At 38.1% G+C, this 10,946-nt stretch overlaps 1 protein-coding gene across 1 annotated transcript; it reads left to right on the top strand.

The window, feature by feature from the left end:
• The first annotated feature begins 5,887 nt into the window (after positions 1-5,887).
• On the top strand, positions 5,888-10,739 carry klhl6 (kelch-like family member 6). The gene is made up of 7 exons (XM_027014044.2): positions 5,888-6,284; positions 6,436-6,601; positions 7,579-8,028; positions 8,414-8,651; positions 9,007-9,209; positions 9,338-9,551; positions 9,713-10,739. Exons 1-7 carry the CDS (start codon positions 6,013-6,015, stop codon positions 10,012-10,014), a joined length of 1,845 nt encoding a protein of 614 aa, XP_026869845.2. The 5' UTR covers positions 5,888-6,012; the 3' UTR covers positions 10,015-10,739.
• The last annotated feature ends 207 nt before the right edge of the window (positions 10,740-10,946 follow it).

Here is a 10,946-nt window from a genome sequence, read left to right as displayed (position 1 = left end):
TTGTAAGCTTTTGTTTCCTCTTTCATGTGTAATGCACTTTGTCTGCCCTTGCTTTCCCCACTTTTGAGGCATTTTTAAGCACCCTGTAATCTGCCATGCAAGTTTCTAAATGACTTTTTCGTGAGTTTGATCTTCCAAAATGGAAATGCACTTGTGTGTATTTGTGTGTGTGTATACAAAATGGGAAGTTAATGCAGTGGATGACTTTTTTATAACGTAACATTTAACCTGGGGCTGTGTATGTTCCAACTGTTTTTCTATTTTTACATCTAAAACAATGGGAAAAAAACATTTGATTTATTGATTGCATTACATTAATTGTCACTGAAGTCCAGCTTCAGATTACATATCACAGATCATAGGACATCAGTTCCTCTGTTACTATGGGCGAAGAATTGCAGAACAGGTACACAGAAGATGAATGGGAACTGACATTACCTAGAGGAATAATTAAGTACAGGAGAGAATGAATGATGGAGAGGAAAAAAAAAATTGGACAGAGAGCAAAGATTAGTTGACCACGTGTAGTAGATAAGATGGCATAGGAGAGTGTTGGCAGGGACTTGGATATAGTGGCTGGGTTGAAGGGAACTGCAGAGTAAAATAAACATCTTAGGTAAGGCTATATATGAGTAAGGAATGGTGAGATGTGGGATTTTGCAGGGGTAAAAAGACAAGTCATAACAAAATCAAGATGCCAGGCAGAAATAAATTTATTCAGGAGGTAAGATCATTTGCAAAGCACTGGAGGCAAGTAGGTGAAAGGAAAGGGTATATTGCCAAGAGAGTTTGAAGAGTAGGTTGGACAGTGGGTAGGTGAACGTTCTGATTATAAATTATTTGTGGAGACTGGGATGTTAAAGCATATTTTGTTGGCATGTGAGGTTACGTTGGCACAGCAATGTTACCCATGGAGGCATTATTAGTTGCTTAGTTCCTTAGCATGTTTATTTGATAATAAGCACATAGAGGGTAACTCTGCTCCCATTGCCAGTTGTATAGAAATTAGGTTTGTGTGAGAGGTAGTAGAGTGGACAGCAAGTACTGGCTACTGGCTATGTTAGTATATGGGGAGCATGATAAGAGTAAGATTATTAACACTAACACTGGAATATCTCTTTCCAACCATGGAGAACTTAACTTTCATAGGTGATTACTTTTGCACCTTGTGCATAATGGCAACTAAACCCAACAAAAAGCTACCAAGATGAGACTGGTCCAAAGAGGATAAAAAGACTAAAGGTCAGTGTACTCCAATCTACAACCATCCTATGAGCAGATGACGCAGCACTTCTAGGTCTCTGGATAAGTGATTCTGCTAAATGCCAAAAAAGTAATGTGAAAAATGTAAAGGCATGTGAAAAGAGAAGCAAAGAAAAATTAAAGATATTCTGTCAAAGCTGTCGGTCAGCATTTTAACATTAGTTGTATAATTCTAGCAGTTGTGTAGGCTAGCGTTATCGAGAAAGTGATATATTACAAAGTACATTATATGCATATAACGGTTACCTAACGCAAAAATCCCATCGTGGTGTCACTTGCTCTGTCTTCAAAATGAAGACACTTCTTCCAAAAAAAAAAAAAAAGGACAATCACAAAGTCAGACAGACCCAGATTCAGGTGGGGGAAGAGCCAAGGTGACTATACAGAATGAGCAGGAAGAGTGGGATGAATGGTCAGTTGGAAAAACTGGAGGCCAGTGAGGGAAAAGTTGAAGCTGAGTGTATCCACAAGCACAGCACCATCGGGTTTATGTTCATTAGATTTATTAGTCAGTGTGACATCTGTAAATATATGTAGATTTGTGACATCCATTGAATATTTTGATGTATATAAAACTGATGTGATGTTTGCTGTAGAATTACTTTGCTATAGAAAATGTGTGGGCTTTTTAATTTTTTTTTTAATTAATTTTTTTTTTTTTTACTTCATGCAGAATTTGGAAAATGTGTCTAAGAACTCTGATGGCAGATAGAAGGAGGGGTGTCAAGGCAGCCTGATACAATAGCCACCCCTGGTTCCAATATTTAAAAAATTCTGACTGTGTATTGCTTTGCATGTAGACATTGTAATCCTCACAAAAGCTCAGAGACATTATTTGACTCAGCAGCTGGATTCAGCAATTAAAAGAAGGTGCCTTACAAAGAGAGGGAATTTACAATTCATGCAAGGTCTGGAGTGGCACAAACAAGAAATGACTGCATGGAAAGAAAACTGTAAAATAAAGAAATAAATAAATCATTCAACACTCTTATATGCCCTAAAGAACGGTTTAAATAAAATCAGGACTATATTAAAAAATAGTTAAAGTTCCACTATTTACAGCCAAGCAGAACATTGTATAAAGGGGACACAATGAGTCTACACATTAATTATTTCAATTCTAAATAATAGCTAAGCATGACAAACTGAAAAAAAAATTCCATTCATAGTGCAAAATAAACAAGCAAAGTATTTTTATAATAAGGTTCTGAGTTGTTTGGTAAACATGACTCCAACAAAAATTGTAGAAGAAATGAAAGACAATGAGGTCTTTTAGCATCATGGCCAATGAGACCAAAGATGTTATAAAAATATATAAATATATCTTTAGTACTCAGGTCCTCTTTCAACTGAGCTATCCATAAGAGTATGCTCCAGTTTGAATTTGCTTCCAGCAGGGCTTTCTCACAAAATTATACACATTTTAGAAAGTCATGGTCTTGAATACAAAGATGACCTAGTAGGCTAAGCAAACAAAGGGAGCTTCTGTTATGAGTGGCAAGTACTTGGGTGTCCAGACACCCATTAAAGAGCAAGCAACTTTTACATCCACTGTAGTGCATACTGTCTTAATTTAGTTTCAGTGGGCACTGTTCCTGAGGTAGAGAAATTCTCCTTTCTAGAAGGATTGTGTTCACATCTGAATCATATTTGCATCAAAAATGGCTCAGTATCAAAAAGGAGATGTATGAAGGTGCACTCAGAGAGCTCCAAAGATTAACTGATATTCTCTGGGCATTTCAGTATATTGCTCTACATAACTATTTATTAAGTGAATCCTTCATAAGATTGCCCAAGAACACAATGATGACAGATCTGCTAACTATGCAATAGGTCTTCTTGCACAGTTAAGTTTATAATTCATTGTTTATCTGCTTGGAGAAAAACATCTGTCAGATATGCTCTTAACCTCTTAAAGGCTGTTTAAAGGCTGAACTTGCTGGCCACTGTGTGCTCACTACTATGGGTCAAAACAGATCAGATTTAAAAGTAGACAGTGTTTTCATACAGCCTATTTCAACTGTTTTAGATCGGATGCTCACTGTGCTTATCCGACTGTTATCCAGCAGAAATTGAGACATAATGAAAAGTATCCAACTCTAAATCCCCAAAGTGATTAACTTCTCAAAGAGGATGCTCTATATAAAATTGAGATCTTAGGACATTAACTACATCAGTTCAGAAGAATTTTACAAAGGAAAATACAGACGTGCATGCAAAGACCCTCTAATTTTGTAAAGCTGGCATCATTCATTGTCATAATAAAGACATTTTTTGGAGCTCTTTAAACTGTGCAGATTAGCTGTTTCAGTGCCAGTTAGTGCAGATTCTTCTGAGAAGTTTATCTGCATTAAACCTGGTAAAAACTATTGGGTAAAAATTTGGGTCTACTGAATACTGAATGAAGGAGGGCAAAGGCCTTGAGCCTGCAAAGCACAGTACTGTATCCTTATTCACAGGCTTCTTCCTATTATTTTTTGCCCTTGTTCTCCTTCTTCTTATTATTCCAGTGTCAATAACTCAAGAACTGCTTAACAAAGAACCTTTGTTGCACATGTGTTGTAAATGGCACAACAGCTATAATTTTCTTTGTGCTTTTTACAACATTAAACAAAAACAAATCTTTTTTTAATCCTAGATTTATAGTGAGCCATTATGAATCATAATCAGGTTGAAACTGGCTTGAACCAGTTCTTTACTGTCACATGCACGTCAGCAGCTTAGTGGCTACACAGTGTCCTGGTTAGTTAACTATTAAAAGAATAAGCGTTACTAAGTTAAGCCAAAAACTAGGTGTGTTATGTCCTATGCAGGTGTGTTGTTGTAGTGAATGCTCTGTGTATTTCAGGTCCATTCCAGTTTCTCCACTTATTCCAGACCATTCCATTCTCCCTGCTCACTCCACTACAGAGTCTGTGCCGCCTCTTGAGTATAATGAGCCGTGCTATAAAAGGACCTCCCCAAAAGAAGACAAGGAGACATCTTCTTGTGCTCCCTTGCTGATGTACTTGTGATACTTTGTTGCATTCCCTGCGTTTGCTTGTTGTAGTTTGGTTAGAGAACCGTCTGGCTGAATTACCTGAGTTGACCCTTTTTCTAAATCACTGCTTTGTGCTGTTGACTTGTCCTTTTTGGCTCTCTGCTGTTGTAGATTTGTAAATAGTCTATGTTGGTGTTTGGGGGTTTGGGGTTGTTTATCTGAATTTTGGTTAAAGAGTTAGTGTATTACTGTTTTCATTTTCTGGTAGATTAGTTAGTGTTTTCCTTTCATAGTGCCATTTTGTTTTTATTGACCTTGCTCACTCCTGAAGGTATACCAGTTATATATGTAAATGTGTATAATACAATGAGCAATTATCTCATTTTGTGGTCTCTTCTTGCTTCCTCATTTACTATATGCACCAAAAGGCTGGCACAGAGTATGTATGATACGTGTTAATGTTTGTAATGTATGCCTAAGTTAAATATATCATAATAGTTGCAACATTTAAGATCAAGTTTGCCCTTTCATTTCAATCTATATTTCAAAATGTAAAGTCACTTAATGGTTGCATTATATGCAGAAAAGATCCCTGCCATACTTCTGTTTAAAAAAAAAAAAAAAAAAAAAAAAAAAATTTAGCTGGACCACCAGCAGCAGCCACTAAATTTCTAGGGAACGTTTAGTCTCATCAGCACAAGCTGTATATTTACAGTTGTTTCCTAACAAAGTACATTTGTTGCTACTCTTTGCACATATTTATAATTGGGGTGTGCTTGTCAGGCTACTTGACTCTCTGATTAGGGGTGAAAGGTTGAGATTTATTTCATAAATCAGTGAATTTACCAATTCTTTTACTCAAAGCAGTCCTTGACTGCTGATAGCACTAGGCAGTAGGCACAAAGATCCCTCATTTTTAATTTTGTGCTGCTCACCATTGTTTACGAGGGAGTGGTAATGCACACAGCAGCGAGCCTCTGAAGCCTTATTCCTGAGCAGTTTTGATTGGTATGTATCACAACATTCTTCCAGTCTTGGACTGAGGTGTCCTGTAGTAACCAAGATGATGTTAGGTAGCTTATTTGTATTCATAAATTTTATTCAGGGTTTTTATTTAGTTACTGAAGTATTTATGGGTTTTTTTGTTTGTTTGTTTGTTTGTTGGCTTTTGCTTTACCTAAAAATCAGACACCATAAGCAGAAACTTTGATGTCAGATTTTATGTGGAGGCTTGCAAAGGATATAGAGCCTGAGATACAATACATCAAAACCTGTTTTAGACTCACTAGATTTATTAAACTGCTTTAGTATATTTCCAAAGTGAAAGGATAAGTACATGTGATTCATTTGTTCTTGGGACAAAGCTGTAAATATTTAACAATACAATGAATTTCAATACAATGATTTCATTTAATTGCTAAGACTAGATTATGTCCCCATTAAGGCCATGTGTATGAACAATATTGTAATTCATAGTGTAATCACCACGTCCAAATGTTCAAGGCTAAGAAATAATCAAAAGATACCCAAAACAGAACAGTCCCACCTGCCTCTAAATTTTACAGGCAGATTGGAGAAGTTTCAAAGCTTCCTGTTTTTGCACGTGACCTCAGTTCAGAAAACAGGAAGTCTGTTCTGAAGCTGTTATATCCTGACATTCAATCATGCTCTTCTACTTTTTATACTTCATTTGTGTTTTCTACTTGTTTTCTACTTGAACACTTGAGAGAAGACATTTTTTTCTGCCAGTCACCGCTTCAGAATGAACCATGGGGGAATCTCTGGAGAAGAGCTCAGACAGGCTTCATTGTGTAGAGAGGGAAACATCTGGATGGGCCCTGGGTATGCTGGAGGCATTGAGTCAGAGGGAGCTGGAAGATGGCAGTGTGATAATTAATGACACGGGACTCTCTGAACAGCTTCAGAGTGGACTCCAGAGTCTTCGGCTGGAGGGCTGCCTCACAGATGTCACCCTCCATGTACAAGGCCAAAACTTCCCCTGCCACAGAGCTGTAATGGCTGCTGCCAGTTTGTATTTCAGGTGAGCCACAATGTTTCTCAGGAAAACTATGTGTTCTTTCAGTGTGTAGTTCTCATTCATTATTACTACATATTTTGTCAAATGTAATATTGAGATTTCTGTCATAATTACTATCTGCAGAAGTTGAGCTGTTTTACTTTATGATTTTTAGAGCAATGTTTTGTAATGATCTACGAGAGAAACATGAAGAGAGTGTAAATATTAAGGGAATCAGTGCAGAATATATGAAGATCCTTCTAGACTACACATACACTAGCAAAATGCACATCACCAAGGACAATGTCCAGAAAATACTTGAAGCTGCCAGCCTTTTCCAGGTCAGTACTATCACAAGTAGAAATAATTGTCAATTAAACTGTGACAGAAATGGGAACAGTCTACACCTCATTTTACAATTTCCACAGTAACAGAACCTTTATATATTCTGAAGGAGGAGGGAGTTTGGGAGGTCATATTCACACCAGTAAATATGGCTTTAAGAAAGATGAACAATGGTTTCCAGTAACAACTCCCTGGGCTAGTTGTGGGCAATTACATTATTAGTTATTTTTGACACACATTTAAACAGTCAAAAATGACTACAAAACATTGTAGTTACACGTCCACATAAGGTGCACACACATTTCAGCTCAGGCATTTCAGTAGCAGACAGGGAAGTGAAACAAACCTTGTTTGTTCAGAGAAAATATTTCCATTTCAGGGTGTTATAGAAAGTAGCTGAACAGGTGCAGGGTGGGGTCACAATACAACCAGGAAACTTCCAATTTATAGCTCCTTATAGACACAATTAGGTGTTTTGCATGTTGCATGTTTTTAACATATTACAGTTTGACTTTTTCCAAGAACAAATATTCTACATTTGCACATTGCAATAATATGTTTTGTTTTTTCTTTTACACAGAATACAGTCTACCAAACAGATTTTAAGACAGTTATTTTTATAGCTGCTTGCTGGTTCTTATATTTAGAATTTCAGACCTGGAACTCTGCTATTTTGAATTCCCTGATTGTGCAAATAGCTACAGTCTCAGAATCCATAAAACCATAGACTTTACATGGAAAAATTCATTTTTTAAAAACAGATAAGTTTTTTTTTTTTTCAGAGGAGAACTGGAGGGCATGTACTAACACATTTAATGCCCCATAATGCTCCATGTTTTCATTTTATCCCTACTGTGATGCATAATGTTTAATTCAGTAGAGGATCCAAATATAGCCAAAGGCAGTCAAGTATACTGTGGTACATGTATGCTACAGGAAGCAACATAATAACACATTCACTTATTCACTACAGTTCCAACGAGTGGTAAACGCTTGCGCCAGTTACCTTGCTGAGGCCCTCTGTCCAGATAATTGTGTGGGAATTCTACGCTTGGCTGATGCCCATTCATTAGTGGATTTAAAGGAGCATGTGCACAACTACATCCGCCAGAACTTTTCTCAGGTTGCAGTGCATGACGAGGTGCTGGAACTGCCAACAGATGTGCTGGTTAGCCTGATCCAGCAGGATGATCTGAGCGTGACGGAGGAGGAGCAGGTCTTTGAGGTGGTAATGCGCTGGGTAAGGGCAAATGAGATGGACAGGGTGCCTCTGCTGCCCTTTGTCCTCACTCATGTGCGGCTGCCACTGCTGGATCCCTGGTACTTTGTGGAGAAGGTGGAAGGAGACCCCTTGATCCGGGGCTGTGCAGATGTGTTCCCATTACTACAAGAGGCTCGTGTTTATCACCTGTCAGGAAGCGAGGTTAGTTTTTAATGGCAAATCCACTGTTAAATCTATAAATTGTCATTGGAGTTCAGTGACCACACTGATACAAAAATATCATTTACATAAACCACCTTTGAGATGCTTTCCTATGAAGAAATTTCAGGCAGAACTGAAATTGGTGACCTTTAAAGCATAGTAGCTAGTAGCTATGGGTTGAAGTTATTAAATGTGTCAGATTTGGTCATTTTTACCTTAAACACTAGAATTACGCCTATTGCTGTAAAGTGCTGAAAGCCTGTTCACATTTTCTCTGACCCAAATTTAGTAGTACAAATAGCTAACAATCATGGAAAGAATAGGAATATGGTATGTGCACATTCTGCTGTAAATATCATTAACTTTCCCAATGATTTGGTTAAAGGTGATTTCAGAGCGTACCAAACCCAGGGTGCAGGAATTTCAGTCCGAAGTGTTTATGATTATTGGAGGCTGCACAAAAGATGAGAGATTTGTGTCAGAGGTGACATGTCTAGACCCGCTGCGCAGAAGTCGACTAGAAGTGGCCAAGCTGCCAAACACAGAGATGGAGTCGGAGAGTGACAACAAGAAGTGGGTGGAATTTGCATGCGTCACTTTTCGAAATGAAGTGTACCTGTCAGGTAAGTGGACTTTAATTTTGCCTAATATGGTTAGACATAGCACTCTGATGTTTTCAAATATTCTAAGCATGATGAAACAAAGCACATAGTGTTACAAGATAGTATAAGATAAGCTAAAAATTAACTGCTGGGCAGACCATAATTTTCTTTTCCTGTGTAAAACTGAATAATTATGAAAATAGTTAATTACTAACCTCAAAATTTTAAATAAATTGAATTTATTTAAGCATTAATTGATTTGATATTTACTAAAATGTATGTATTATCAGTAGCCTTGTCTATAAGCTACAAGTATAAGTCTTTACCTATGTGGAGAGCCAACACTGACAGCTCTTATTCACAATCAATCTGGCAGGTGGTAAAGAAACTCAGCATGACGTGTGGAAGTACAACGCTTCCCTTAACAAATGGATTCAGATTGAGTATATGAATACTGGGCGCTGGAGACACAAAATGGCTGTTTTGGGAGGAAAGATTTATGCATTGGGAGGATTTGATGGCATTCAAAGGCTCAAATGCGTGGAAGCTTATGATCCCTTTCATAACTGTTGGACAAAGGTAGATTCCACTTTTATGACTCTTACTAAACGTAACTTAAGTATTTAAGAAAGCATTTCAGAACAAATGTGTAATGGAGTATTTATAAGATGTGGAAGCTCAATGAAATCTGTGTACCCACCTTCCAGGCTACATCACTTTTGCTGAGTGTAAGCTCCTTTTCTGCCACCAGTTATGGCAGATGCATCTATGTGATAGGAGGTGGGCCCAATGGAAAACTTGCTACAAACAGTTTGCAGTGCTTTGAACAGCCAGCCAACAAATGGACCCTCAAAAATCCAATGCCTATTGAAGCCAAGTGTACAAATGCTGTAACCTTCAGGGACTCCATCTTTGTAGCTGGTTGGTAATTTAAGATCATCTTTACTTTTACTGGGTAGACAAGAATTTTGGCTTAGAATGTTGTTTTTTTCAGCTATTAGATCACCTCAAGCAGACACAAGTGGGGGGATGTTATCAGCAGGATGTAATAGGATTTAAGATTCTCTATCTCTGTTTTAAAGGTGGGGCAATGAAGGCACTGTTTTCCTACAGCCCTGACCGAGATATCTGGACACTGGTCACCCCACTGGGCTGTGAGAGAGCCAGTTGTGGCATTGCCGCCTGCAATAACAAGCTGTTTATCACTGGTGGCAGGGATGACAAGAATGAAGTGATTGCCACTGTACTGTGCTGGGACCCACAAGCCAAGAGACTAACAGAGGAGTGTGTGTTGCCACGTGGGGTGTCCCACCATGGGAGTGTGACACTCAGGAAATCCTATACACACATGCGCAAGATGCCACCAGGAACAATACCTGAATGATAGTTTTGGTGTGATTATGCTGCTCTAGATAGAAAACTCCAGATACAAATGTTTGTGAAAATGTTTGACTGCCATCTGGACTGATTAATTTCATCACCAGGTCTGCTTCTCGATGAGGTGCCTTCCAGTTGTTGGCTTCCCCAGGATTCCAGTGGCAACAGCATGAGAATTGGTGACCCAATCACCCAACAGGGTACTCACCTGCTGGTCAGGATTCCACTGACTAACTCAGCATTATGTTACACTCCTTGGTGTGTTCATTTGGGGTCATTCAAGCCATCCAGAATTGAACTGGAGGTCTAGGACAGGGAGGCAATGTTGCAAGGTGATACAACACATTGACATGAATGTTAAGACAAGGGCTTTTAAAAAAAAATCTACGGTCACATGCACCTTCAGAAGGGCTTTTGGAATCATTTCTCCTTTTTTGTTGACTTGCCACATATATGATTTTTTTTTAGTTTTCACTTCCCTTGGAGAAGCAGATTTTTAAATTTCCTTTACATTGACAAGAATGAGAGAAAGTTAATATGTGGATGAATGTCCCAGTTAACATTTGAGCCATTGCAATGAAAAAACACATATCAGCCATTTCCCCTCTTTGTTTAATCAGTTATTTAAGTTTTTGATTTTGTACATCCTTTACATGAAGGATTACATATGCTTTATATAGACATACTTTATTCATGTGGACATATAAAAATAAAACTTCCAATAATGCTTTAGATTATTGCAGAAGAACAGTATATGAATACTTTTGGTTTTTGGTTGCAAGTTTAAACTCTCTCATAGGGATTCTGGAGAGAAGCCAACAATGCCAGTAAGGTCCCTGGTGTTCTTGCTCTTGGCCTCCTCCAAAGACACCTTTCATTTCTCAAACTCTTTCTTAAGATGCTCAAAATCTGGTTGAAACAGAAGGTAAACATCACTGT

The sequence above is a fragment of the Electrophorus electricus genome, chromosome 19 (assembly GCF_013358815.1).
Source record: "Electrophorus electricus isolate fEleEle1 chromosome 19, fEleEle1.pri, whole genome shotgun sequence".
Classification (NCBI taxonomy): domain Eukaryota; kingdom Metazoa; phylum Chordata; class Actinopteri; order Gymnotiformes; family Gymnotidae; genus Electrophorus; species Electrophorus electricus.
The sequence above is the reverse complement of the archived record's forward strand: the minus strand, read 5'-3'. Positions and strand labels throughout refer to the sequence as shown.

Excerpts from the sequence above, each read along its gene's own strand:
- klhl6 (XM_027014044.2), top strand. The coding sequence starts at position 6,013 with ATGGGGGAATCTCTGGAGAAGAGCTCAGACAGGCTTCATTGTGTAGAG. Across the intron at positions 6,602-7,578 it reads AAGCTGCCAGCCTTTTCCAG|TTCCAACGAGTGGTAAACGC; the intron begins GTCAGTACTATC and ends TATTCACTACAG. Across the intron at positions 8,652-9,006 it reads AAATGAAGTGTACCTGTCAG|GTGGTAAAGAAACTCAGCAT; the intron begins GTAAGTGGACTT and ends TCAATCTGGCAG.